The sequence below is a fragment of the Ranitomeya imitator genome, chromosome 2 (assembly GCF_032444005.1).
Source record: "Ranitomeya imitator isolate aRanImi1 chromosome 2, aRanImi1.pri, whole genome shotgun sequence".
NCBI lineage: Eukaryota > Metazoa > Chordata > Amphibia > Anura > Dendrobatidae > Ranitomeya > Ranitomeya imitator.
Window position 1 is genome coordinate 293,908,539 of NC_091283.1, and position 27,950 is coordinate 293,936,488.

General features: G+C 43.7%; 1 protein-coding gene across 1 annotated transcript in view; it reads left to right on the forward strand.

The window, feature by feature from the left end:
- LOC138666437 (zinc finger protein 84-like) overlaps positions 1-24,402 on the forward strand; it is a 59,646-nt gene extending 35,244 nt beyond the window's left edge. The window contains exons 4-5 of the mRNA XM_069754659.1: positions 21,166-22,049; positions 22,743-24,402. Of these exons, the coding sequence (XP_069610760.1) occupies positions 21,166-22,049; positions 22,743-23,582 (1,724 nt within the window). The 3' untranslated portion in view covers positions 23,583-24,402. The remainder of the gene's footprint in view (positions 1-21,165; positions 22,050-22,742) is intronic.
- Positions 24,403-27,950: the final 3,548 nt, after the last annotated feature.

Consider the following 27,950-nt stretch of genomic DNA (forward strand, 5'->3'; position numbering starts at 1 on the left):
CCTTTTTGCCGCTTGCCGAATTTGCCCTTAATAATCGGGCTAGTTCTGCTACCTTGGTTTCTCCTTTCTTTTGTAATTCGGGGTTTCATCCTCGTTTTTCCTCTGGTCAGGTGGAGCCTTCTGATTGTCCTGGAGTGGACATGGTGGTGGATAGGTTGCATCAGATTTGGAGTCATGTGGTGGACAATTTGAAGTTGTCCCAGGAGAGGGCTCAGCAGTTTGCTAATCGCCGTCGCCGCGTGGGTCCTCGACTTCGTGTTGGGGACTTGGTGTGGTTGTCTTCTCGTTTTGTTCCTATGAAGGTCTCTTCTCCTAAGTTCAAGCCTCGGTTCATCGGTCCCTATAGGATCTTGGAAATTCTTAACCCTGTGTCATTTCGTTTGGATCTCCCGGCATCGTTTGCTATTCATAATGTGTTCCATCGGTCGTTGTTGCGGAAGTATGAGGTACCTGTTGTTCCTTCGCTTGAGCCTCCTGCTCCGGTGCTGGTGGAGGGAGAATTGGAGTATGTTGTGGAGAAGATCTTGGATTCTCGTGTTTCCAGACGGAAACTCCAATATTTGGTCAAGTGGAAGGGTTATGGTCAGGAGGATAATTCTTGGGTGGTTGCCTCTGATGTTCATGCTGCTGATTTGGTCCGTGCATTTCATAGGGCTCATCCTGGTCGCCCTGGTGGTTCTCGTGAGGGTTCGGTGACCCCTCCTCAAGGGGGGGGTACTGTTGTGGATTCTGTTTTTGGGCTCCCTCTGGTGGTTACGGATGGTACTGGGTGACTTGTGTTCTCTGCGGTCTCTGGTGTCCACCTGTTCTATCAGGATATGGGAGTTTCCTATTTAACCTGGCTTTCTTGTCATTTCCTCGCCGGCTACCAATGTAATCAGTGTGTCTTGTTACCGCTGCTTCCCGCTTCTGTATTCTTCAGGACAAGCTAAGTTTTTGATTTTCCTGTTCCACGTTTTGCTTAATTTTTGTCTTAGTCCAGCTTGCAGATATGTGATTCCTTTTTGCTGGTTGCTCTGGTGGGCTGGTATTGCTCCTCATGTTCCATGAGTTGGAACATGAGTTCAAGTAATTTCAGGATGGTTTTTTGTAGGGTTTTTCGCTGACCGCGCAGTTCACTTTTGTATCCTCTGCTGTCTGGCTTTGGCGGGCCTCATTTTGCTGAGTCTGTTTTCATGGCTGCGTATGTGCTTTCCTCTCGTTTCGCCGTCATTGCATGTGGGGGGCTGCTATTTCTGTGGGGTGTTTCTCTGGAGGCAGGAGAGGTCTGTGTTTCTTCTAATAGGGAAAGTTAGTTCTTCGGCTGGTGCGGGACGTCTAGAATCGTCGTGGGCACGTTCCCCGGCTACAGCTGGTTGTGTGTTGAGGTTCAGGATCGCGGTCAGCTCGGTTTCCATCACCCTAGAGCTTGTTTTATTTTTTGTGCTTGTCCTTTTGTGATCCCCTGCCATTGGGATCATCACAGGCATCAGCCTTAACATTCTTAGATCCCGGAAGATACGAGACCACAAAATCAAAACGGGAGAAAAATAGGGACCATCGAGCCTGTCTAGGATTAAGCCACTTGGCCGACTCGAGGTAAATCAGATTCTTATGATCGGTCAGGACCACAACGCGGTGCTTAGCTCCCTCAAGCCAATGTCGCCACTCCTCAAATGCCCACTTCATAGCCAATAACTCCCGATTGCCGACATCATAATTGCGTTCCGCAGGCGAAAACTTTCTGGAAAAAAAAGCACACGGTTTCATCGAAGAACCATCAGACTCCCTCTGAGACAAAACGGCCCCTGCCCCAATCTCAGAAGCGTCGACCTCAACCTGAAAAGGAAGAGAAACATCCGGCTGACGCAACACAGGGGCAGAAGTAAATCGGCGTTTAAGCTCCTGAAAGGCCTCAACAGCCGCAGAGGACCACTTCGTCACATCCGCGCCTTTCTTCGTCAAATCAGTAAGGGGCTTAACCACACTGGAAAAGTTGGCAATGAAACGGCGATAGAAATTAGCAAAGCCCAAAAATTTTTGAAGGCCCTTCACAGATGTGGGTTGAATCCAGTCATGAATAGCTTGGACCTTAACAGGATCCATTTCTATAGACGAGGGAGAAAAAATAAAACCCAAAAAAGAGACCTTCTGAACTCCGAATAGGCACTTAGACCCCTTCACAAACAAAGCATTATCACGAAGGATCTGGAACACCATCCTGACCTGCTTCACATGAGACTCCCAATCAAAATATCATCCAAATATACGACCATGAATTTATCAAGATAATTGCGGAAAATATCATGCATGAAGAACTGGAACACAGATGGAGCATTAGAGAGCCCAAATGGCATCACAAGGTATTTTGAAAATGGCCTTCGGGCGTATTAAATGCAGTTTTCCATTCGTCACCCTGTTTAAAACGAACAAGATTATATGCCCCTCGAAGGTCAATCTTAGTAAACCAACTAGCCCCCTTAATCTGAGCAAACAAATCAGTAAGCAAAGGCAAGGGGTATTGGAATTTGACCGTGATCTTATTAAGAAGACGATAATCAATACAGGGTCTCAAGGAGCCATCCTTCTTAGCAACAAAAAAGAAACCCGCTCCCAATGGTGACGAAGAGGGCCGAATATGCCCCTTCTCCAAAGACTCTTTAACATAACTCCGCATGGCGGCATGCTCTGGTACAGACTGATTGAAAAGTCGGCCCTTAGGGAACTTGCAACCAGGAATCAAGTTAATAGCACAATCACAGTCCCGGTGCGGTGGAAGGGAACTGGACTTGGGCTCATCAAATACATCCTGGAAATCCGACAAAAACTCAGGGACCTCAGAAGAGGGGGAAGAGGAAATTGACATCATAGGAACGTCACTATGTACCCCTTGACAACCCCAACTAGTCACAGACATAGTTTTCCAATCCAGCACCGGATTATGTTCCTGTAACCATGGAAAACCCAGTATAACAACATCATGCAGGTTATGCAACACCAGAAAACGGCAATCTTCCTGATGTGCTGGAGCCATGTACATAGTCATCTGCGTCCAGTACTGAGGTTTATCCTTGGCCAAGGGTGTAGCATCAATACCCCTCAAAGGAATAGGGCTCTGCAAAGGCTGCAAGGAAAAACCACAGCGCCTGGCGAATTCTAAGTCCATTAAGTTCAGGGCAGCGCCTGAATCCACAAATGCCATGACAGAAAATGACGACAATGAGCAAATCAGGGTCACAGATAAGAGAAATTTAGGCTGTATAGTACTAATGGTAACAGACCTAGCGACTCTCTTAGTACGCTTAGGGCAATCAGAGAAAACATGAGCCGAATCACCACAGTAAAAACACAGCCTATTCTGACGTCTGAATTCCTGCCGTTCTGTTCTAGTCAAAATCCTATCACATTGCATAGGTTCAGGACTTTGCTCAGAGGACACTGCCATATGGTGCACAGCTTTGCGCTCGCGCAGACGCCGATCAATCTGAATGGCTAGAGACATAGATTCGCTCAAACCAGCAGGCGTAGGAAAGCCCACCATAACATCTTTAAGGGCTTCAGAAAGACCTTTTCTGAAAATAGCAGCCAGAGCCTCTTCATTCCATTTAGTGAGCACAGACCATTTTCTAAATTTCTGGCAGTATAATTCTGCTGCTTCCTGACCTTGACACAATGCCAACAGGGTTTTTTCTGCATGATCCACAGAATTAGGTTCGTCATACAATAATCCGAGCGCTTGAAAAAATGCGTCTACATTCAATAATGCCGGATCCCCTGTTTCAAGAGAAAAAGCCCAGTCTTGAGGGTCACCACGCAGCAAGGATATGATGATTTTTACTTGCTGAATGGGATCACCAGAAGAACGGGGTTTCAAAGCAAAAAACAATTTGCAGTTATTTTTAAAGTTCAAAAACTTGGATCTGTCCCCAAAAAACAAATCAGGAGTAGGAATTCTAGGCTCTAAAGCCGAAGTCTGGACAACATAATCTTGGATATTCTGTACTCTTGCAGCAAGTTGATCCACACGAGAAAACAAACCCTAAACATCCATGCCAGAGCATATATCCTGAACCACCCAGATATCAAGAGGAAAAAAGAGACAAACTAGAGCACAGAAAAAAAAATGGTTCAGAACTTTCTTTTCCTTCTTTTGAGCTGCATTTAATTCATTTTCGGCCACTTGTACTGTTATGCGGTGGTTTAGGAGCAACATGGAACGAGCTCTGAAGGAAGTAGTAACTGTACTGACCGCAGTCCCTAAGCTCAACACAACACTAGAAGCAGCCGTGGAATGCTCCTAACTCTCCCTAGGCATCTCGTCACAGCCTAAGAGCTAACTACCCCTAAAGATAGAAGCAGGAAAACTATCTTGCCTCAGAGAAAATCCCCAAAGGATAGATTAGCCCCCCACAAATAATGACTGTGAGTGGAGAGGGAAAAGACATGCACAGAATGAAACCAGGATGAGCACAGGAGGCCAGTCTAGCTTGATAGATAGGACAGGATGGAATACTGTGCGGTCAGTATAAAACACTACAAAAATCCACGCAGAGTTTACAAAAAATCTCCACACCTGACTAAAGGTGTGGAGGGTAAATCTGCTTCCCAGAGCTTCCAGCAAGACAGAATTAATTCATACTGATAAGCTGGACAAACATAGAAAGCACTGAACAGATAAGTCCACAATCTGTGAACAGAACAGAGCAAGCAAAAACTTAGCTTTGCTGAACTGGTCAGGAAAACAGGGAAATCCAAAGAGATGTGAATCCATCCAGAAACCATTTACAAGTGGCACTGGCTGAAGGAACAGCCAGGCCTATATAGCCGAGCAGAAGAGACGATAAGTGGAGGCAGCTGATGACAGCTAACTCCAAGGAGCAGCCATACTTCTTAAAACCACAAGAGGGAGCCCAAGAGCAGAACTCACAAAAGTGCCACTTACAACCACCGGAGGGAGCCCAAGAGCGGAATTCACAACAATTTTCTCCCTTGCTACTGATATGGCTTATCACCATTTATTTATATACATTTTCTAAGTTTAGTCACAGGGTGAAATGTGTAAATTATTTATGTGCTACTAACCAAAGAGGTCCTCTCATGCTCTGTAATCCAACTGATGCAGGAGAGAGGTGCCGCCCTTTTATCTCTGTAGGTTTCCTGTCCCTGAAGGGCTGATCCCCTCTCTCGTTAGTGCTGTCATGGGCTTCTGAAAAACACCGCTACCGGTAAGTAGCTTGAGTATTTTGGCTTCCTAGATCCCTGATATCTTATTGGATGAATCTACGTTCTCTCCCTTCTGTGCTGCTGAATGTGCTCATATGGTCCCTACAAGACCAGGTCCAGTCTTTCTGGTCAAACTACACTTTTATGATCACCAACATTAAATGTGCAGTGAGGCCAAGTGTGAATTTCTGTACTGTAACAACAGAGTTTCCCTTTATTCTGAATTTTCAATTTGTATTAAAACCGACTAACTTCAGGGAGGATTGAGATAATCTACATAAAACACATCACACCTGTGCCATGATATATCTCTAAGCTGTGCGTGGCTGATCGCTGTAATCTACATTTATTCACACCTGCAGGAGATGCGTTGGCATGGCTCGAGCCCTGGTTCCATGGCTTCACTCTGTGTTATAAATGACATTATGTTTTCGATCCTAAGAATTTCAGATTACTGCACAATCTCTCCTGAAATAGGGGCACTAATAATTTTTCTAATCTTCGGGACAGGACACATAGTAGCTCCAGTGGTCCACCATAAATGAGTGCAACTCCGGTTTAGTGTTTGAGCTCTCCCCTCATACATACGCTGTTGTCGGGGATGTAACATAGTTTTTTATTCTATGTCTTTTTTTTACCTGTTCATCTGTATGATAGTTTGATTGTGGTGTGGATCGCCTTGCCTCAGTTATCTGAGTCTGTAACTCCGTCCTTATCACCTTTCCTACATCGGGCATAAATGTATGCCGATGTCGGACACCTTCCCTTTGATGTGGGCTCCGGCGGTGAGCACACATCTTTCCCGCCACATGTCAGCTGTTTTGAACAGCTGACATGTGCAAGGAACAGCCGCAGGTGGATTCGTGATCCACCCTCGGCTATTAACACGTTTAATGTCACTGCCAAACGCTGACAGCAGCATTTAACATGCGCTTCCGGCAATCGCGCCAGAAATCCGCCCATCGGTGACCCCCGTCACGTGATCATGGGTAACCGATGGGTTGGCATGACAACCAGAGGTCTCCTGGATACCTCTATGGTTGTCACTGCTGGCTTGCTGTGAGCGTCGCCACATGGTGAGCGCTTATATCAAGTGAGTAATTCTGCTACATCCAGGTGATCTGATCATCATCGCTTGTATATACCACTAGAAGCTACGTATAAAAGTAACACGTTGGCTCAAGGAATGTAAAATGTAAAAAAAACTTTATTTATAAATATTCAAACATAAAATGACACCAGAGTACCTCATATTGCAACAAAGATATCAAGGCAAAGGCAAAAAACACACAAATAGCAACAAAAATGCATATTATATCCTACTCCTAAAGCCCCTATAGTAATATGGCTTGAAAGCTCAAAAAGCCCCTGCATACAGCGTCACATACGCCACCTGGACTAAAGAGGACCTAAGTGGAGAGCGCACTAAGCAAGAAAACCTCTATATGTATAATAAAGCTCAATGGCAGTAGAGTTCCATAATGCAGATAGAAATAGATGTAAGTATATTACCAAGTGGTATGCCTTTGTCTAGATGTACGTCCCGACGCGCGTTTCGCCTGTTCTTCTTCCGGGGGCGTATAACACTGAGGTGGTGGGTGGTCTATTTAAATACCCATGGTGAGCCCCTCGTAGTTATATACAGGGTGGTGCCCTCCACATCCCTCTTTGTTTCTGGATATAACACAGACAGCCACGTAGTATATAGCACAGCCACATAGTACATAGCACAGCCACGTAGTATATAGCACAGCCCACGTAGTATATAACATACCGCCACGTAGTATATAGCACAGCCACCTAGTATATAGCACAGTCCATGTAGTATATAGCACTGCCACGTAGTATATAGCAGCCACGTAGTATATAGCAGCCACGTAGTATATAGCACTGCCACGTAGTATATAGCAGCCACGTAGTAGATAGTACAGCCACGTAGTTTATAGTACAGCCACGTAGTTTATAGTACAGCCACGTAGTATATAGCACAGCCACGTAGTACATAGCACAGCCACGTAGTATATAGCACAGCCCACGTAGTATATAACAGACAGCCATGTAGTATATAGCACAGCCAAATAGTATATAACACAGGCCACGTAGTATATAACACAGACAGCAACGTAGTATATAACACAGCCTTGTAGTATATAACAGCCAGGTAGTATATAACACAGCCCACATAGTATATAACACAGGTCACGTAGTAAATAACACAGACAGCAACGTAGTATATAGTACAGCCATGTAGTATATAGCAGCCACGTAGTATATATCAGCCACATAGTATATAGCACAGCCACATAGTATATAGCACAGCCACATAGTATATAGCACAGCCACATAGTATATAACACAGCCACATAGTATATAACACAGCCCACGTAGTATATAAAACAGACAGCCACATAGTATGTAGCAGCCACGTAGAATATAGCAGCCATATATTATATAACACAGCCCACGTAGTATATAGCACAGCCACGTACTATAAAGCACAGCCCATGTATATAACAGACAACCACGTAGTATATAGTACAGCTACGAGTATATAGCACAGCCACATAGTATATAGCACAGCCACATAGTATATAGCACAGCCACGTAGTATATAGCACAGCCACGTAGTATATGACACAGCCACGTAGTATATAGCACAGCCCACGTAGTATGTAACTGACAGCCACATAGTATATAGCACAGCCACGTAGTATATAGCAGCCATATAGTATATAGCACAGCCACGTAGTATATAGCACAGCCACGTAGTATATAGCACAGCCACGTAGTATATAGCACAGCCCACGTAGTATATAACAGACAGCCACGTAGTATATAGCACAGCCACATAGTATATAGCAGCCACGTAGTATATAACACAGCCCACGCAGTATATAACACAGCCCACGTAGTATATAGCAGTGTGGCCACCATATCTGTTATGACCTGGTGGTTAGGAGCACCCGGAATGACCTGATAGTTAAACCTCATACAGGACGAGCTCTGGGATGTGGGAGCTCTGCTGACCGCAAGCCCTAATCCTATCACACACACTAGAAATAGCCGTGGAGCGCTCCTGACCAGACCTAGGTGCCTCGTCATAGCCTAAGAACTATCTAGCCCTAGAGATAGAAAATAAAGCCTACCTTGCCTCAGAGAAATTCCCCAAAGGTAAAGGAAGCCCCCCACATATATTGACTGTGAGTAAAGATGAAAGTCGCAAACGCAGAAATGAAACAGGTTTCAGCAAAGGGAGGACAGACTTACTAAATAGAGGATAGGAAAGGCAACTTTGCGATCAGCACAAAAACCTACAAAAGACCACGCAGAGTGTGCAAAAAAGACCTCCGCACCGACTCACGGTGCGGAGGGGCCACTCTGCATCCCAGAGCTTCCAGCTAGCAAGACAAAATCATGAAAACCAGCTGGATAAGAAAACAATGAACAAATAATGACTATCAGGAACTTAGCTTCTGCAGGAAAAGGCAGGTCACCAGAGAGATCCAGGAGCGAACTGAACCAATGCAAAAACATTGACAGCTGGCATGGAGTAACGATCTGAGAGGAGTTAAATAGAGCAGACAACCAAAGGATAAACCACGTCACCTGTGTAAGGAACCTCAGAAGCAGCAGCTTCACTCACAGCCACCAGAGGGAGCCCATAGACAGAACTTGCCGAAGTACCATTCACGACCACAGGAGGGAGTTCGACAACAGAATTCACAACACATATCCCTATATTAAAATATAAAATAGTAATACAAAATAATATACTCACCTTCCGGCGTCCACCGAAGCTCTCCCGATGCTCCCGCCAGGTCCGCCAGTGATGCTCTGCGGCAATAACCCGTGATGACGTAACGGTCTCACAAAACCGCGAAGTCATCTGGGAGAATTGCAATACATCACTGGAAAAGGAAGCTGCCGGCATCGCGAGGAGCGGGACAGCTTCGGTGGACACCAGAAGGTGAGAATAGCACGATTTTATATATACTTTTATTATTTTTAACATTATATCCCATGCCGCGACCAATCAGCGACACGGAAATCCCGTCTCTATAGCTATGTATATATGTATGTACACATATATATATATACTAGATTGTGGCCCGATTCTAACGCATCGGGTATTCTAGAATATGCATGTCCCCGTAGTATATGGACAATGATGATTCCAGAATTCGCGGCAGACTGTGCCCGTCGCTGATTGGTCGAGGCAACCTTTATGACATCATCGTCGCCATGGCAACCATTATGACATCATCGTCGCTGTGCCCGTTGCTGATTGGTCGAGGCAACCTTTATGACATCATCATCGCAACCACCATTATGACATCATCGTCGCTGTGCCCGTCGCTGATTGGTCGAGGCAACCTTTATGACATCATTGTTGCCATGGCAACCATTATGACATCATCGTCGCTGTGCCTGTTGCTGATTGGTCGAGGCCTGGCGGCATCGGGTATTCTAGAATATGCATGTCCCCGTAATATATGGATAATGATGATTCCAGAATTCGCGGCAGACTGTGCCCATCGCTGATTGGTCGAGGCAACCTTTATGACATCATCGTCGCCATGGCAACCATTATGACATCTATGTCGATACTGTGCCCGTTGCTGATTGGTCGAGGCCTGGCCCGGCCCGATTCTAACGCATCGGGTATTCTAGAATATGCATGTCCCCGTAGTATATGGACAATGATGATTCCAGAATTCGCGGCAGACTGTGCCCGTCGCTGATTGGTCGAGGCAACCTTTATGACATCATCGTCGCCATGGCAACCATTATGACATCATCGTCGCTGTGCCCGTTGCTGATTGGTCGAGGCCTGGCGGCCTCGACCAATCAGACGCAGGATGTCTACGTCCTTTATGACATCATCGTCGCTGTGCCCGTTGCTGATTGGTCGAGGCCTAGCGGCCTCGACCAATCAGAGACGCGGGATTTCTACGTCGATGCTGTGCCGGTCTCTGATTGGTCGAGGCCTGACGGCCTCGACCAATCAGAGAGCCGGGATTTCCAGGACAGACAGACAGACAGACAGACAGACAGACGGAAAAACCCTTAGGCAATTATATATATAGATATATATATAGCTAAGGTCCACTTCCGTCTGTTACGGAAATCCTGTGGCGCTGATTGGTCGTGCAACGGGATATAATGTTAAAAATAATTTTAAAAAAATATAAAATCGTGCTATTCGCACCTTCCGATGTCCATCGAAGCTGTCCCACTCCTCGCGATGCTGCCGGCAGCTTCCGATCCCAGTGAGACTTGCGAGAAGTACGCACCGGTGTCCTATAGAAAAGTCGGCAATTCAGTGCGGTGTACAGTAAAATCACACTGACAGGTTAGAATAGATAGAATAAATGTCTACACATAGTAAAGGTAGATGTGTGTGTGTGTGTATATATTATATATATACACTCCATATATATATATATATATATATATAATTGTCTAAGGGTTTTTCCGTCTGTCTTTCTGTCTGTCTGTCCTGGAAATCCCGGCTCTCTGACCAATCAGAGACCGGCACAGCATCGACGTAGAAATCCCGCGTCTCTGATTGGTCGAGGCCGCCAGGCCTCGACCAATCAGCAACGGGCACAGTGACGATGATGTCATAAAGGACGTAGAAATCCCGCGTCTGATTGGTCGAGGCCGCCAGGCCTCGACCAATCAGCAACGGGCACAGCGACAATGATGTCATAAAGGACGTAGACATCTCACGTTTCTGATTCAGCGACGGGCACAGTATCGACGTAGATGTCATAATGGTTGCCATGGCGACGATGATGTCATAAAGGTTGCCTCGACCAATCAGCGACGGGCACAGTGTGCCGCGAATTCTGGAATCATCATTGTCCATATACTACGGGGACATGCATATTCTAGAATACCCGATGTGTTAGAATCGGGCCACAATCTAGTATATATACAGTGGGGCAAAAAAGTATTTAGTCAGTCAGCAATAGTGCAAGTTCCACCACTTAAAAAGATGAGAGGCGTCTGTAATTTACATCATAGGTAGACCTCAACTATGGGAGACAAACTGAGAAAAAAAAATCCAGATAATCACATTGTCTGTTTTTTTAACATTTTATTTGCATATTATGGTGGAAAATAAGTATTTGGTCAGAAACAAAATTTCATCTCAATACTTTGTAATATATCCTTTGTTGGCAATGACAGAGGTCAAACGTTTTCTGTAAGTCTTCACAAGGTTGCCACACACTGTTGTTGGTATGTTGGCCCATTCCTCCATGCAGATCTCCTCTAGAGCAGTGATGTTTTTGGCTTTTCGCTTGGCAACACGGACTTTCAACTCCCTCCAAAGGTTTTCTATAGGGTTGAGATCTGGAGACTGGCTAGGCCACTCCAGGACCTTGAAATGCTTCTTACGAAGCCACTCCTTCGTTGCCCTGGCGGTGTGCTTTGGATCATTGTCATGTTAAAAGACCCAGCCACGTTTCATCTTCAATGCCCTTGCTGATGGAAGGAGGTTTGCACTCAAAATCTCACGATACATGGCCCCATTCATTCTTTCATGTACCCGGATCTGTCGTCCTGGCCCCTTTGCAGAGAAACAGCCCCAAAGCATGATGTTTCCACCACCATGCTTTACAGTAGGTATGGTGTTTGATGGATGCAACTCAGTATTCTTTTTCCTCCAAACACGACAAGTTGTGTTTCTACCAAACAGTTCCAGTTTGGTTTCATCAGACCATAGGACATTCTCCCAAAACTCCTCTGGATCATCCAAATGCTCTCTAGCAAACTTCAGACGGGCCCAGACATGTACTGGCTTAAGCAGTGGGACACGTCTGGCACTACAGGATCTGAGTCCATGGTGGCGTAGTGTGTTACTTATGGTAGGCCTTGTTACATTGGTCCCAGCTCTCTGCAGTTCATTCACTAGGTCCCCCCGCGTGGTTCTGGGATTTTTGCTCACCGTTCTTGTGATCATTCTGACCCCACGGGGTGGGATTTTGCGTGGAGCCCCAGATCGAGGGAGATTATCAGTGGTCTTGTATGTCTTCCATTTTCTAATTATTGCTCCCACTGTTGATTTCTTCACTCCAAGCTGGTTGGCTATTGCAGATTCAGTCTTCCCAGCCTGGTGCAGGGCTACAATTTTGTTTCTGGTGTCCTTTGACAGCTCTTTGGTCTTCACCATAGTGGAGTTTGGAGTCAGACTGTTTGAGGGTGTGCACAGGTGTCTTTTTATACTGATAACAAGTTTAAACAGGTGCCATTACTACAGGTAATGAGTGGAGGAAAGAGGAGACTCTTAAAGAAGAAGTTACAGGTCTGTGAGAGCCAGAAATTTTGATTGTTTGTTTCTGACCGAATACTTATTTTCCACCATAATATGCAAATAAAATGTTAAAAAAACAGACAATGTGATTTTCTGGATTTTTTTTTCTCAGTTTGTCTCCCATAGTTGAGGTCTACCTATGATGTAAATTACAGATGCCTCTCATCTTTTTAAGTGGTGGAACTTGCACTATTGCTGACTGACTAAATACTTTTTTGCCCCACTGTATATATATTTTCCGTAACAGACGGAAGAGGACCTTAGAGATAGATATATATATATATCTATCTCTGAGGTCCGTCTGTTACGGAATATATATATATATATATAATGAGTATATATAATATATACACACACACACACCTACCTTTACTATGGAGATAGGAGCTGCCCCATAAAGAATCATTGGTTCGTGTGCAATGCGATGTTTTTCCGCCTCTCATACGTCCGTAAAACTCTCTAGTGTGACGCCGGCCTTAGACTGTAGCACACAATGCATTTTTGCTGGGGTTTTTACGTGTGTTAATGCTCCAAAAAAACGCAAAGGAATACTAAAGCAAAGTAATTCAATGACAATCCTGAAGTGTTCTACACATTATCAGTAAATTTCTGTCCGTATTTGCAACTTTTATTTTCTGCAGCATGTCAATTCTTTTTGCATTTCTGCAGCATTTTTGACTCATTGACTTTAATTGAGTCAGTCAAATCTGCAGCTAAAATGCTTTTGTAGAAAGGTTTGCGGATTTGCTGCCAAAAACGCAGCAAATTGTCAAAGGGAATTAATGTCAGAAGGAGGGAGAGTGTGTGGGCGGAGAATATGTGCGCGTGTCTCTGTGTGTGGGTGCAGAATATGTGCGCATGTCTCTGTGTGTGGGCGGAGAATATGTGCGTGTGTCTGTGTGTGGGCAGAGAATATGTGCGTGTGTCTCTGTGTGTGGGCGGAGAATATGTGCGTGTGTCTCTGTGTGTGGGCGGAGAATATGTGCGTGTGTGTCTGTGTGTGTACTCATGCGACGTGTATACCCAGGTGTTATCTGATGGGATTACTACTCCCATCCAGCTACGTCTTTTGACAGGAGGTAATTGCTCCTGCAGTGTATCTCTGAGCTGCCGTGAGAGTTCACTGGAGTTAATCAGCTGATCAGCTCCGGTGCTCTCACTTAAGGCATCGCTGCGTGGGAAAGTTCTCACATAGCGGTAGTGCCGTAAGTGAGTGCATCGGAGTTGATGAACTCTGGTGAACTCTCACAGCAGCGCAGTGATACACTGCGGGAATAATTACCTCCTGTCAGTGTATGGCCAGAGGCTGGGCAGAGCAGTCACATCTCCTGATGTGACTGTTCTACACGTGAGATCGCCGTGGGACACTCGGTATTAAATGGACTACGGTGGACAGGATAGTTCTTTATGTTGGTTTATAATTTTTTGATTGTTTGCAGGAGACAAGGGAGTTCAGAGATTAGGCGTTCAGTAAGTATGGTAAATTTTGATTCAATAAAGGAGTCTATGTGATTATTTCAAATAAAGGACTTTATTCTGGGTGTCTGTGTTTTATACAATATCACTATGGTTAGTAATGGATAGGTGTCTTATAGACGCCTCTTCCTTACTAACCTGTGGGCTTGATGACACCTGATAATACAAAGGTGACATCAACCCCACAAATGTTAACACCACTTGCCACCGCTACAGGGCAAGTGGGAAGAGAGAGGCTAAGTGCCAGAATTGGTGCTTCTATAAGATACAACATTTCTGGGGTGGCTGAGAGCTGATGTTTCTAGCCTGGGGGATGCCAATATCCATGGCCCCTTCCCAGGCTATTAATATCAGCCCACAGCTGTCTGCCTAGCCTTTGCTGGTTTGATTTTATAGGGGGAACCCATGTCAATTTTTTTTTCTGGAGTTTCCCTGTAAACTAGCCAGTAAAGGCTAAGCAAACAGCTGTAAGCTGATATTAATACTCGTAGCCTGCGAACTTTTGGCTATTGGCTCCTTCCAGAATATTAATATCAGCTGTCGGCTTTCCCTCTGCTGGTTATGAAAATTAAGTGGGAGCCCACACAATTTTTTTTTAATATTTTGAAATATAAACAGATATTGCATTTCACGAAGATTTCTGATAATTGTTTTTTTGTTACAGCATATGTAGATTAATTATGTTAATGCTCCTACATAGGCTGGTGTGTGTCTGTCTTTATTTAATATTAATGAGGGTATCTGGCTGAAGAGGTTTAACAAGGAAATGACATCACAACTATTTTTTTTTTTTAATATATCTTTATTTAGCTCTTTGGATTCACAAAAATGCAGAAAAACCGTGTGTATTGTCAGCTGCGTTTTTCTGCCAAGAGATGCAGAAACCTTGCAGAAATTTCTGCAAGCAAATACGCAATGTGCGCACGCAACCTTAAAAATAGCTCTATTTAAAAGTATATTTCTTGTTGAAATTAATGTAATATTGGCCTTTACAATAGTTTATATTGCTATCAGTCCCATACTCTAATTTCCCCAAAGAGGTTTTGCCATTATTTGCTCATTTTTTTATACTTAACCCCTTCCCGACCCATGACGCCACGTAGGCGTCATGAAAGTCGGTGCCAATCCGACCTATGACGCCTATGTGGCGTCATGGAAAGATCGCGTCCCTGCAGATCCGGTGAAAGGGTTAACTCCCATTTCACCCGATCTGCAGGGACAGGGGGAGTGGTAGTTTAGCCCGGGGGGGTGGCTTCACCCCCCCGTGGCTAAGATCGCTCTGATTGGCTGTTGAAAGTGAAACTGCCAATCAGAGCGATTTGTAATATTTCACCTATTATAACTGGTGAAATATTACAATCCAGCCATGGCCGATGCTGCAATATCATCGGCCATGGCTGGAAACACTAATGTGCCCCCACCCCACCCCACCGATCGCCCCCCCCCCCCAAGCCACCAATCTGTCCGGTACACTGCTCCGGCTCCCCTCCGTCCTGTGCTCCGCGCCCCCCGTGCTCTTGTCCGCTCCCCCCGTGCTCCAATCACCCCCCCGTGCTCCAATCACCCCCCCTGCACTCCGATCCACCCCCCCGTGCTCCGTTCCACCCCCCATGCTCCGTTCCACCCCCCCGTGCTCCGTTCCACCCCCCCGCGCTCCGTTCCACCCCTCCCGCGCTCTGATCCCCCCCTCCATGCTCCGATCCCCCCCCCCGTGCTTCCCCCCACCCCATCATACTTACCGATACTGCCGGGGTCCGTCCGTCTTCTCCCTGGGCGCCGCCATCTTCCAAAATGGCGGGCGCATGCGCAGTGCGCCCGCCGAATCTGCCGGCCGGCAGATTCGTTCCAAAGTGCATTTTGATCACTGAGATAGATTATATCTCAGTGATCAAAATAAACAAAATAAATAAATGACCCCCCCCCTTTGTCACCCCCATAGGTAGGAACAATAAAAAAAATAAAGAATTTTTTTTTTCCACTGTTAGAATAGGGTTAGGGCTAGGGTTAGGGGTAGGGCTAGGGTTAGGGCTAGGGTTAGGGCTAGGGTTAGGGTTTCGGTATGTGCGGATAAATCCGCAGTGCTAAACCGCTGCGGATTTATGGCGGATTTACCGCGTTTTTTCTGCGCATTTCACTGCGGTTTTACAACTGCGATTTTCTATTTGAGCAGTTGTAAAACCGCTGCGGAATCCGCACAAAGAAGTGACATGCTGCGGAATGTAAACTGCTGCGTTTCCGTGCAGTTTTTCTGCAGCATGTGTACAGCGATTTTTGTTTCCCATAGGTTTACATTGAACTGTAAACTCATGGGAAACTGCTGCGGATCCGCAGCGTTTTCCGCAGCATGTGCACATACCTTTAAAATTAGGCTATGTGCACACGGTGCGGATTTGGCTGCGGATCCGCAGCGGATTGGCCGCTGCGGATTCGCAGCAGTGTTCCATCAGGTTTACAGTACCATGTAAACCTATGGAAAACCAAATCCGCTGTGCCCATGGTGCGAAAAATACAGCGCGGAAACGCTGCATTGTATTTTCCGCAGCAAGTCAATTCTTTGTGCGGATTCCGCAGCGTTTTACACCTGTTCCTCAATAGGAATCCGCAGGTGAAATCCGCACAAAAAACACTGGAAATCCGCGGAAAATCCGCAGGTAAAACGCAGTGCCTTTTACCCGCGGATTTTTCAAAAATGATGCTGAAAAATCTCGAATCCGCAACGTGGGTTAGGGTTGGAATTAGGGTTGTGGTTAGGGTTGTGATTAGGGTTATGGCTACAGTTGGGATTAGGGTTAGGGGTGTGGGGGGGTTAGTGTTGGAGGTAGAATTGAGGGGTTTCCACTGTTTAGGCACATCAGGGGTCTCCAAACGCAACATGGCGCCACCATTGATTCCAGCCAATCTTGTATTCAAAAAGTCAAATGGTGCTCCCTCAATTCCAAGCCCCGACGTGTGCCCAAACAGTGGTTTACCCCCACATATGGGGTACCAGCATACTCAGGATAAACTGTGCAACAATTACTGGGGTCCAATTTCTCCTGTTACCCTTGTGAAAATAAAAAAATTGCTTGCTAAAACATCATTTTTGAGGAAAGAAAAATGATTTTTTATTTTCCCGGCTCTGCGTTGTAAACGTCTGTGAAGCACTTGGGGGTTCAAAGTGCTCACCACATATCTAGATAAGTTCCTTGGGGGGTCTAGTTTCTAAAATGGGGTCACTTGTGGGGGGTTTCTACTGTTTAGGCACACCAGGGGCTCTGCAAACGCAACGTGACGCCCGCAGACCATTCCATCAAAGTCTGCATTTCAAAAGTCACTACTTCCCTTCTGAGCCCCGACGTGTGCCCAAACAGTGGTTTACCTCCACACATGGGGTATCAGCGTACTCAGGAGAAACTGGACAACAACTTTTGGGGTCCAATTTCTCCTGTAACCCTTGGGTAACCCTTGGGAAAATAAAAAATTCTGGGCTAAATAATTATTTTTGAGGAAAGAAAACGTATTTATTATTTTCACGGCTCTGCATTATAAACTTCTATGAAGCACTTGGGGGTTCAAAGTGCTCATCACACATCTAAATAAGTTCCTTTCGGGGTCTAGTTTCCAAAATGGGGTCATTTCTGGGGGATCTCCAATGTTTAGGCACACAGGGGCTCTCCAAACGTGACATGGTGTCCGCTAATGATTGGAGCTAATTTTCCATTTAAAAAGCCAAATGGCGTGCCTTCCCTTCCGAGCCCTGCCGTGCGCCCAAACAGTGGTTTACCCCCACATATGGGGTATCAGCGTACTCAGGACAAACTGGACAACAACATTTGGGGTCCAATTTCTCCTATTACCCTTGGGAAAATAGGAAATTCCAGGCTAAAAAATCATTTTTGAGGAAAGAAAAATTATTTTTTATTTTCATGGCTCTGCGTTATAAACTTCTGTGAAGCACCTGGGGGTTTAAAGTGCTCAATATGCATCTAGATAAGTTCATTGGGGGGTCTAGTTTCCAAAATGGGGTCACTTGTGGGGGATCTCCAATGTTTAGGCACACAGGGGCTCTCCAAACGTGGCATGGTGTCCGCTAATGATTGGAGCTAATTTTCCATTTAAAAAGCCAAATGGCGTGCCTTCCCTTCCGAGCCCTGCTGTGCGCCCAAACAGTGGTTTACCCCCACATATGGGGTATCAGCGTACTCAGGACAAACTGGACAACAACATTTGGGGTCCAATTTCTCCTATTACCCTTGGCAAAATAGGAAATTCCAGGCTAAAAAATCATTTTTGAGGAAAGAAAAATTATTTTTTATTTTCATGGCTCTGCGTTATAAACTTCTGTGAAGCACCTGGGGGTTTAAAGTGCTCAATATGCATCTAGATAAGTTCCTTGGGGGGTCTAGTTTCCAAAATGGCGTCACTTGTGGGGGAGCTCAAATGTTTAGGCACACAGGGGCTCTCCAAACGCGACATGGTGTCCGCTAACAATTGGAGCTAATTTTCCATTCAAAAAGTCAAATGGCGCGCCTTCCCTTCCGAGCCCTGCCGAGTGCCCAAACAGTGGTTTACCCCCACATCTGAGGTATTGGTGTACTCAGGAGAAATTGCCCAACAAATTTTACGATCCATTTTATCCTGTTGCCCATGTGAAAATGAAAAAATTGAGGCTAAAAGAATTTTTTTGTGAAAAAAAAGTACTTTTTCATTTTTACGGATCAATTTGTGAAGCACCTGGGGGTTCAAAGTGCTCACTATGCATCTAGATAAGTTCCTTTGGGCGTCTAGTTTCCACAATGGGGTCACTTGTGGGGGAGCTCCAATTTTTAGGCACACGGGGGCTCTCCAAACGTGACATGGTGTCCGCTAAAGAGTGGAGCCAATTTTTCATTCAAAAAGTCAAATGGCGCTCCTTCCCTTCCAAGCCCTGCCGTGCGCCCAAACAGTGGTTTACCCCCACATATGAGGTATCAGCGTACTCAGGACAAATTGGACAACAACTTTTGTGGTTCAGTTTCTCCTTTTACCATTGGGAAAATAAAAAAATTGTTGCTAAAAGATCATTTTTGTGACTAAAAAGTTAAATGTTCATTTTTTCCTTCCATGTTGCTTCTGCTGCTGTGAAGCACCTGAAGGGTTAATAAACTTCTTGAATGTGGTTTTGAGTACCTTGAGGGGTGCAGTTTTTAGAATGGTGTCACTTTTGGGTATTTTCAGCCATATAGACCCCTCAAACTGACTTCAAATGTGAGGTGGTCCCTAAAAAAATGGTTTTGTAAATTTCGTTGTAAAAATGAGAAATCGCTGGTCAAATTTTAACCCTTATAACTTCCTAGCAAAAAAAAATTTTGTTTCCAAAATTGTGCAGATGTAAAATATACATGTGGGAAATGTTATTTATTAACTATTTTGTGTCACATAACTGTCTGGTTTAACAGAATAAAAATTCAAAATGTGAAAATTGCGAAATTTTCAAAATTTTCGCCAAATTTCCATTTTTATCACAAATAAATGCAGAATTTATTGACCTAAATTTACCACTAACATGAAGCCCAATATGGCACGAAAAAACAATCTCAGAACCGCTAGGATCCGTTGAAGAGTTCCTGAGTTATTACCTCATAAAGGGACACTGGTCAGAATTGCAAAAAACGGCAAGGTCTTTAAGGTCAAAATAGGCTGGGTCATGAGGGGGTTAAAAAGACTTCAGCTTGATTATTTCAGTAGGTGTGTTATATAGTCGAAGTTTTGCCCATCATCCTTTAACTTCTTTAACCCCTTTACATCTGGACTTACACACAGACCCCTAGGCTTCGGTCACATTGATACTTGCTTTTCAGTAGTATGAGATGGCAAGAATAATAGTCAGGTAGTCTGACTACAACCGTGAGGGAAGAGAAAATACAAAATCAAAAAACACGAGTAGTCAGTAAACAAGCCGGGGTCACAACAAGAAACAAATACACAAGCTTGGAGCTGAGTACAGAAGACTGAACCAGAGGAGAACAAGCCTGTATCTTGCAGCTTCTGGCAATATGCTTCAAGCTTTAGTGGAGTTACTCTAGCTGAACAGCGTGCACACCCACACTGCTAGAATGGATGGTATCCCTGCTGGAATGGATGGTATCACAGGTTGCAGGCACCTTAAACTTGGTGGCTTGACAGTCTGTGCCCCCCAGAGCTTCTGGTTCTGTTGTCAACATCATAGGAGCAGATCCCAGAGAAGATGGGACAAGCATTTGTAGAATCCCTAATATGACAATGTCAGAAAACCAGAGCAGTAGAAATCCCCATAAAGTGACTCCATTTTGGACAGTATAGCCCTCTCTGAATTAATCTATAGAATTAGTGACAATTTTGACTCCACAGCCACTTTCCGGTAATTAGCGCGCAGTGGATGTTGGAGAGTAAAAATTGAAAATATACCATTTTATTACCCAACACATAGTGCCCAGATTGTGCTCCAGAAGACACACGCACCATAAATTAAGTGAGTTCTTCTCGCTATAGTAATGTCAAATACATGGATGCTAAATGCGGTTTGGGCACACTGCAAGGCTCAGAAGCAAGGGGGAGATTTAACTTTGGAGGAGTGGATTTTGAAAGATTGGTTTATGGAAGCCTTGTTGCTTTTTAAGCCACTACTAATGTAGAAACCTTTTTTTTCCATTGACAGATGATGGACCTGAGTGGGGACTTGTTTTTTGTAAGATGAGTAGAACTTTTCATTGGTATTATTTTGTCTACATAACATTGTTTGGTGGCTTTTTATTCCATATTTGGGAGGTAGAATGAACAAATAGTTGAACACCACGCTCCACTGGTTCATGCCATGAGGTTTTCTATTAGGTTGCCGTCACACTAGCAGTATTTGGTCAGTATTTTACATCAGTATTTGTAAGCCAAAACCAGGAGTGGAACAATTAGAGGAAAAGTATAATAGAAACATATGCACCACTTCTGCATTCATCACCCACTCCTGGTTTTGGCTTGCAAATACTGATGTAAAATACTAACCAAATACTGCTAGTGTGATGGCAACCTTAGACTGTCAACTGCCATTTTGTTGGTGCATAATTCAAATATTTTACATAACTTGCCATTATTAATGACAGTTTAAGTAGAAATGTTCAAAAATTAAATTTAAGGATATTTCATTGAAAAATAATAATTTGTTTTATTCTTAGCAGATTACTGTACCAGGAGATCTCTGATGCAGCTGACATCTTCAATTTATAAGTCATATGATCTTGAGATCACACAGGATACAATTGAAGTGAATGTCATTACGCCAGATGTACCATTATCCCTTCACAGCAAAGATCTGTCATCTGATCTTTTGAAACAAGTCCTGTCTTATGATTCATTACCAACTACTAAGGAAAATCAAAGTCACAAAATAAGCTTTAAAAAACGAACTGTTCCTAAATCAAAGAAGCCGATTTCATCTTCCGAATATGGAAATAGCTTTCCCCTTGAAAAGTCTTTTATTAAACATCAAACAATTCACACAGCAAAGAGCAGATTTTCTTGTTCAAAATGCGGGAAATGTTTTAAGCAGAAATCAGATTTTGTTAGACACCAAAGAACCCACACAGGGGAAAAGTCTTTTTCCTGTTCAGAATGTGGGAAATGTTTTAACCAGAAATCAGATTTTGTTAGACACCAGAGAATTCACGTAGGTGAGAAGCCTTTTTCATGTTCACAATGTGGGAAATGTTTTAACCAGAAATTATATTTTGTTAGACACCAGAAAACTCACACAGGTGAGAAGCCTTTTTCCTGTTCACAATGTGGGAAATATTTTAAACAGAAAGCGCATCTTGTAATGCACCAAAGAACTCACACAGGGGAGAAGCCTTTTTCCTGTTCAGAATGTGGGAAATGTTTTAGCCATAAATCAGATTTGCTTCATCACCAGAGAATTCACACAGGGGAGAAGCCTTTCTCATGTTCAGAATGTGGGAAATGTTTTAACAAGAAATCATATCTTGTTATACACCAAAGAACTCACACAGGGGAGAATGTTGTGAGTTCTGTTTTTGGGCTCCCTCTGGTGGTTACTGATGGTACTGGGTGACTTGTCTTTCCTGGGTCTCTGGGTTCCACCTGTTCCATCAGGATATGGGAGTTTCCTATTTAACCTGGCTTTGCTGGCATTTCCTTGCCGGTTATCAATGTATCCAGTGTGTCTTGTTACCTCTGCTCCCTGCTCCTATAACCTTCTGGACAAGCTTGGATTTTCCTGTTTTGTGTTTTGCTTTATTTGGTTTTTAGTCCAGCCTGCAGATATGTGATTCTTTGCTGCTGGTTGCTCTAGTGGGCTGAAATTGCTCTTCATGTACCATGAGTTGGCACATGAGTTCAAGTAATTTCAGGATGGTTTTTTGAAGGGTTTTTCGCTGACCACGCAGTTCACTTTTGTATCCTCTGCTATCTAGCTTTAGCGGGCCTCATTTTGCTGAAACTGTTTTCATACTACGTATGTGCTTTCCTCTCATTTCATCGTCATTATATGTGGGGGGCTGCTATTTCTGTGGGGTATTTCTCTGGAGGCAAGAGAGGTCTGTGTTTCTTCTAATAGGGGAAGTTAGATCTTCGGCTGGAGCGAGACGTCTAGGATCATCGTAGGCACGTTCCCCGGCTACTTTTATTTGTGTGTTAGGTTCAGGGTCGCGGTCAGCTCAGGTTCCATCGCCCTAGAGCTTGTTTGTATCTGTGCTTGTCCTTTTGTGATCCCCTGCCATTGGGATCATGACAGGAGAAGCCTTTTTCCTGTTCAGAATGTGGGAAATGTTTTAACCAGAAATCACATCTGATTAGACACCAAATAACTCACACAGGAGAGAAGCCTTTTTCCTGTTCAGAATGTGGGAAATGTTTTAACAAGAAATCACATCTTGTTATACACCAAATAACTCACACAGGGAAGAAGCCTTTTTCCTGTTCAGAATGTGGGAAATGTTTTAACCAGAAATCATATTTTGTTAGACACCAGAGAATTCACACAGGGGAGATGCCTTTTTCATGTTCACAATGTGGGAAATGTTTTAATCAGAAATCACATCTGATTAGACACCAAATAACGCACATAGGGAAGAAGCCTTTTTCCTGTTCAGAATGCGGGAATTTTTTTAACAAGAAATCACATCTTGTTATACACCAAATAACTCACACAGGGGAGAAGCCTATTTCCTGTTCTGAATGTGGGAAATGTTTTAGCCAGAAATCAGATTTGCTTCAGCACCATAGAATTCACACAGGGGAGAAGCCTTTCTCATGTTCAGAATGTGGGAAATGTTTTAACAAGAAATCATTTCTTGTTATACACCAGAGAATTCACACAGGGGAGAAGCCTTTTTCATGTTCAGAATGTGGGAAATGTTTTACCAAGAAATCATTTCTTGTTATACACCAGAGAATTCACACAGGGGAGAAGCCTTTTTCATGTTCAGAATGTGGGAAATGTTTTAACAAGAAATCATATCTTGTTATACACCACAGAATTCACACAGGGGAGAAGCCTTTTTCATGTTCAGAATGTGGGAAATGTTTTAACCGAAAGTCGGTTCTTGATCGCCACCAGAGAACCCACACAGGGTAGAAGCCTTTTTCATGTTCTTAATGTGGGAAATGTTTTAAACGGAAATGGTATTTTCTTAAAGGAATTGTCATCATTTTTGGCCTTGTTAAAATAAAAAAAATCATATTCACCTTCCGTGACGGTGCTGTTCCAGTGGTATCGTCACTCGCATTCCTGGGACTCATATGAGGTTGTTGCATCACACAAGCCGTGTGTGCAATCAGCACCAGCTTCACTGTCCCCACCCTCAGATGTATTGAACATGAACAGGAAGCCAGTGCTGTGACTTCTCTTTGACTTCCTTTTATTGTTTGATTTGTCTGAAGGTGAGAACAGTGAAACCACCACTAATTTGATGCAGGGCTCATATGACATAAAAACCTGAGCCTCCGAAATGCAAGTGCTGACACTGCTGGAACCGACCCAGCATAGGAGGTTTATAGAAGTGTTTATATTTTAACAGGACCAAACAAGAGGAATGAGAAGTCAAAATCCCACACAAAAGAGAAGACATTATCATACCTAGAGTGCAAAAAAATAATTATTGGAAAATATTATTTTGTTGACCATCAAAAATAATTCAAACTATATACGTTATTGACAAATTGTACAAAAACATTTAACGGACGTATTATTGAATGAGAGAGGGAAATTATTTTAGAACTTACTATATTTCTTAGACCATAAGACACACTTTTTTATTAGATAATTTTATTAGGAAAATTACACAATAGTTTTTACAAAGAGACATCAGTAGAACCAAGATATTTTCAATGTTACATGGTATCATTATATGTTATTGTTGTACATAAAATACAATAAAGTTGTCATCTTCTTCCAAGGATTCGATTTTTTTTTCATTCAAACTAATACAACCCCCCTCCCTGATAACATTCCAGATAAATCTGTATTTGTACTATTATTTTTTTTATGATGTGTATACATTAAAATATCTGCCATGGATTGATGATACTACAAGTGGTCATGAAGCCAGAAATTGCCATATGTTCTCTCAGGAGTACTCCAGATGGTAGGCCTGGAACATTCATCCAGGATCCCCAGGTGTTGTCAAATTTCCAACCAAATAATATTGTTTTGCTTATTTATTAACTCAATAACTGTCGGTGGTTGAGCGTCTGTCCAATGTTGTGCAATAAGTTTGCGAGCTTGATACAATGTTCGCAAAAGACCTACAGCCGTTGTGGATTCAAAACTTCCGTAATCGGCATCACATCTGCTTCCTATTTTAATGTAGCTGTCAGGGGATGGTCTCCCATGCGAGACTGTGAGAGACTTTCTGATAGATGTTTGAAATTAAGCCGGTCGTGTATTTTGCCGCTGCTAATGGGGGGTTCTAGAAAGTACTTAGTGGGAAGCATGTCAGTCAATAGCAGCATATTACTGATCTAAATACCAATAGTAGATGACTGACTAGGACCATCACGGACAAACTGCATGTTCATGAAGAACGCAAATCTCAGAAAAACGCAGTCATAAGTCCAATATATAGAAATATATAAACTTTATTTAATAATAACAGGTGCACAGTAAAAAGTGGGAAAACCACCCGTGCCATCAACAGCACGCACAAATGGACAGGAGATGATGCACTCTAACCCATATAATAGGTATCATAACCACATTATTACACAGCATGAATATAGATCAAATAGACACATCACAGCAATCAATAGCAATGTCAGAATACATACATACCGGCAGTATAAGGTGGGTGTACGTGCGCATCCAAGACCCGTCTCCCCCAACGCGCGTTTCGGCGAATGCCTTTCTCAAGGGGTATTGGGGGTTCTGTTCATTTGGATCCAATCCGGTGCCCGCTGTCCCACCTTGGTAAGCGCTGCTGATAAACGTCTATCTCTATGCTGTGGGACACTATTTACCCACGAGCCTGATTATAGATTGATTTCCTTGGCGGCCTTGCACTCTATTTATGTATTTAACTCATTTGGGCAGCTCGCACCGGTGGGTATCCACATGCTCCATCTTTATGCACTTTATGATATAATTATCTTATGTACATGGTATGCACTTTTTATGGTGTGTAATTTTCATATAAAGTATCTTTTATAGTTCCTATTGACTCCTGTTGTACTCCTTGTTTCAATGCTATTGCATGGCGTTGGTTCTTTTGGTTTGGGGTGTCTCATGCACTATTTAGTGTTCTGACTCTTCCCCCCTTTTTCGTGTCTAATATGTTTTCTGGTTTTGTTGCCATGCTATTGAGTATAGTAAATATTTTTTCAGTATATCCTGTGCCGCAGCGCTAAACCAGTAAATTTGTCAAAGTCCACCAGTCGCTGATTTTGCCATAATGGGGTAAAATTAGAGTATTCCCTTATCCCCAAAGTCTCTCTTCTGTCCCACAAGTTGTACATCATTGCTAAAGGTCAGTCTCAACAGAGTGATCTATTTCAAGTATTTATTTATGTTAATGTTGATGATTGTGGCTTACAGCCAATGAAAACTCAAAAGTCATTATCTCAGTAAATTAGAATAATTAACAAAAAACACCTGCAAAGGTTTCCTAAGCGTTTAAAAAGGTTCCTTAGTCTGTTTCAGTAGGCTCCACAATCATAGGGAAGACTGCTGACTGGACAGATGTCTAGAAGGCAGTCATTGACACACTCCACAAGGAAGGTAAGCCACAAAAGGTCATTGCTAAAGAAGCTGGCTGTTCACATAGTGCTGTATCCAAGCAAATTAATGGAAAGTTGAGTGGAAAGAAAAAGTGTGGTAGAAAAAGGTGCACATGCAACCGGGATAACCAGAGCTTTGAAAAGATCGTTACGAAAAATTGGGGAAATTCACAAGGTGTGGACTGCTGCTGGAGTCATTGCTTCAAAAGCCACCACACACAGACGTATTCAGGACATGGGCTACAAGTGTCACATTCCTTGTATCAAGCCATTCATGACCAATAGACGCCAGAAGTGTCTTACCTGGGCCAAGGAGAAAAAGAACTGGACTGTTCCTCAGTAGTTCAAGGTGTTGTTTTCAGATGAAAGTAAATTTTGCATTTCATTTGGAAATCGAGGTCCCAGAGTCTGGATGAAGAGTGGAGAGGCACACAATCCAAGCTGCTTGAGGTCTAGTGTGAAGTTTCCACAATTAGTGATGGTTTGGGGAACCATATTATCTGCTGGTGTAAGTCCACTGTGTTTTACCAAGACTAAAGTCAGCACAGCCGTCTCCCAGGACATTTTAGAGCATTTCATGCTTCCCTCTACCAACAAGCTTCTTGGAGATTAAAATTTCATTCTCCAGCAGGACTTGGCACCTGTCCACGCTGCCAAAAGTACCAATACCTGGTTTACAAACAACAAAATCACTGTGCTTGATTGGCCAGCAAACTCGCCTGACCTTAGCCCCATAGAGCTGGGCTGTGGAGTTGATAGTTTTGACATGAGATGTGTATACTGTATATACATTTTTAAACATGTATTTTTCCCTCTTGCGGACAGCATGTGCAGATGGCCGTGTGTTTCCATATATTTTGCAATTAATATCTTATGATGTATGTATACATCTGTATATTCATCTTCTGAAGTGCAGGCAGTATTTGCATATCCACAATTTGCATATTTCACTTACATTTTAAAATATATATATTTTTTGCTTTTAATCTTGAGTTTTTATTTTATTTAACCATAATCTCACTAATCTGCTGCATTAAAGGGACACAAAAGCTGCTCAGTTAAGCTGGTTACCAGTCCCCTCTGTTACAGCTGCGACCGCAAACGTGGCCCACCCGACACCTCCACGTAGACAAGATGGTGACATGCAGAACTAGATAACACCGCACAACTTCAGGTAAGAAGAAGGATAAAGCTTACTCAAACGAAATTACAGTACATAAACAAAACATAATTATGCCAGGCTCCAGCTTCTGCACATCAAGAAAGGGTACACGTCTCAGAGAAACAGACGAAGGCAGGAGGACATCACGGGTTGATGCAGTCCAGGGTTATCTGGCACGGGCATACTAGGATGGCCTCTATCTCAGGCGTAGCACAGGCTCGGCAGGAGAACATCAGACACCAACCTTGGACAAACATCATCACAGGGTGGAACCCAGGGTACCGGCGGGACATCAGGACACAGGCAGAACATCTGGACACAGGCTGGACATCATGACATCTGGACACAAGCTGGACATCTGAACATCAGGACACAGGCTTTAAATCAGGCCATCTGGACACAAGCTGAACACTAGCAGGCTGAGCACAGCATAGTAAATGCTCAGCAAAAACACCGGACTCCATCTTTAAAAGACGAACCCAGGTTAGTTCACAGTCACTGGGTACAGGGTTCCAGACACAGAGGGACTCCAGGAACATAACACAGAGGACACAGTTCAGACAGGGTCAG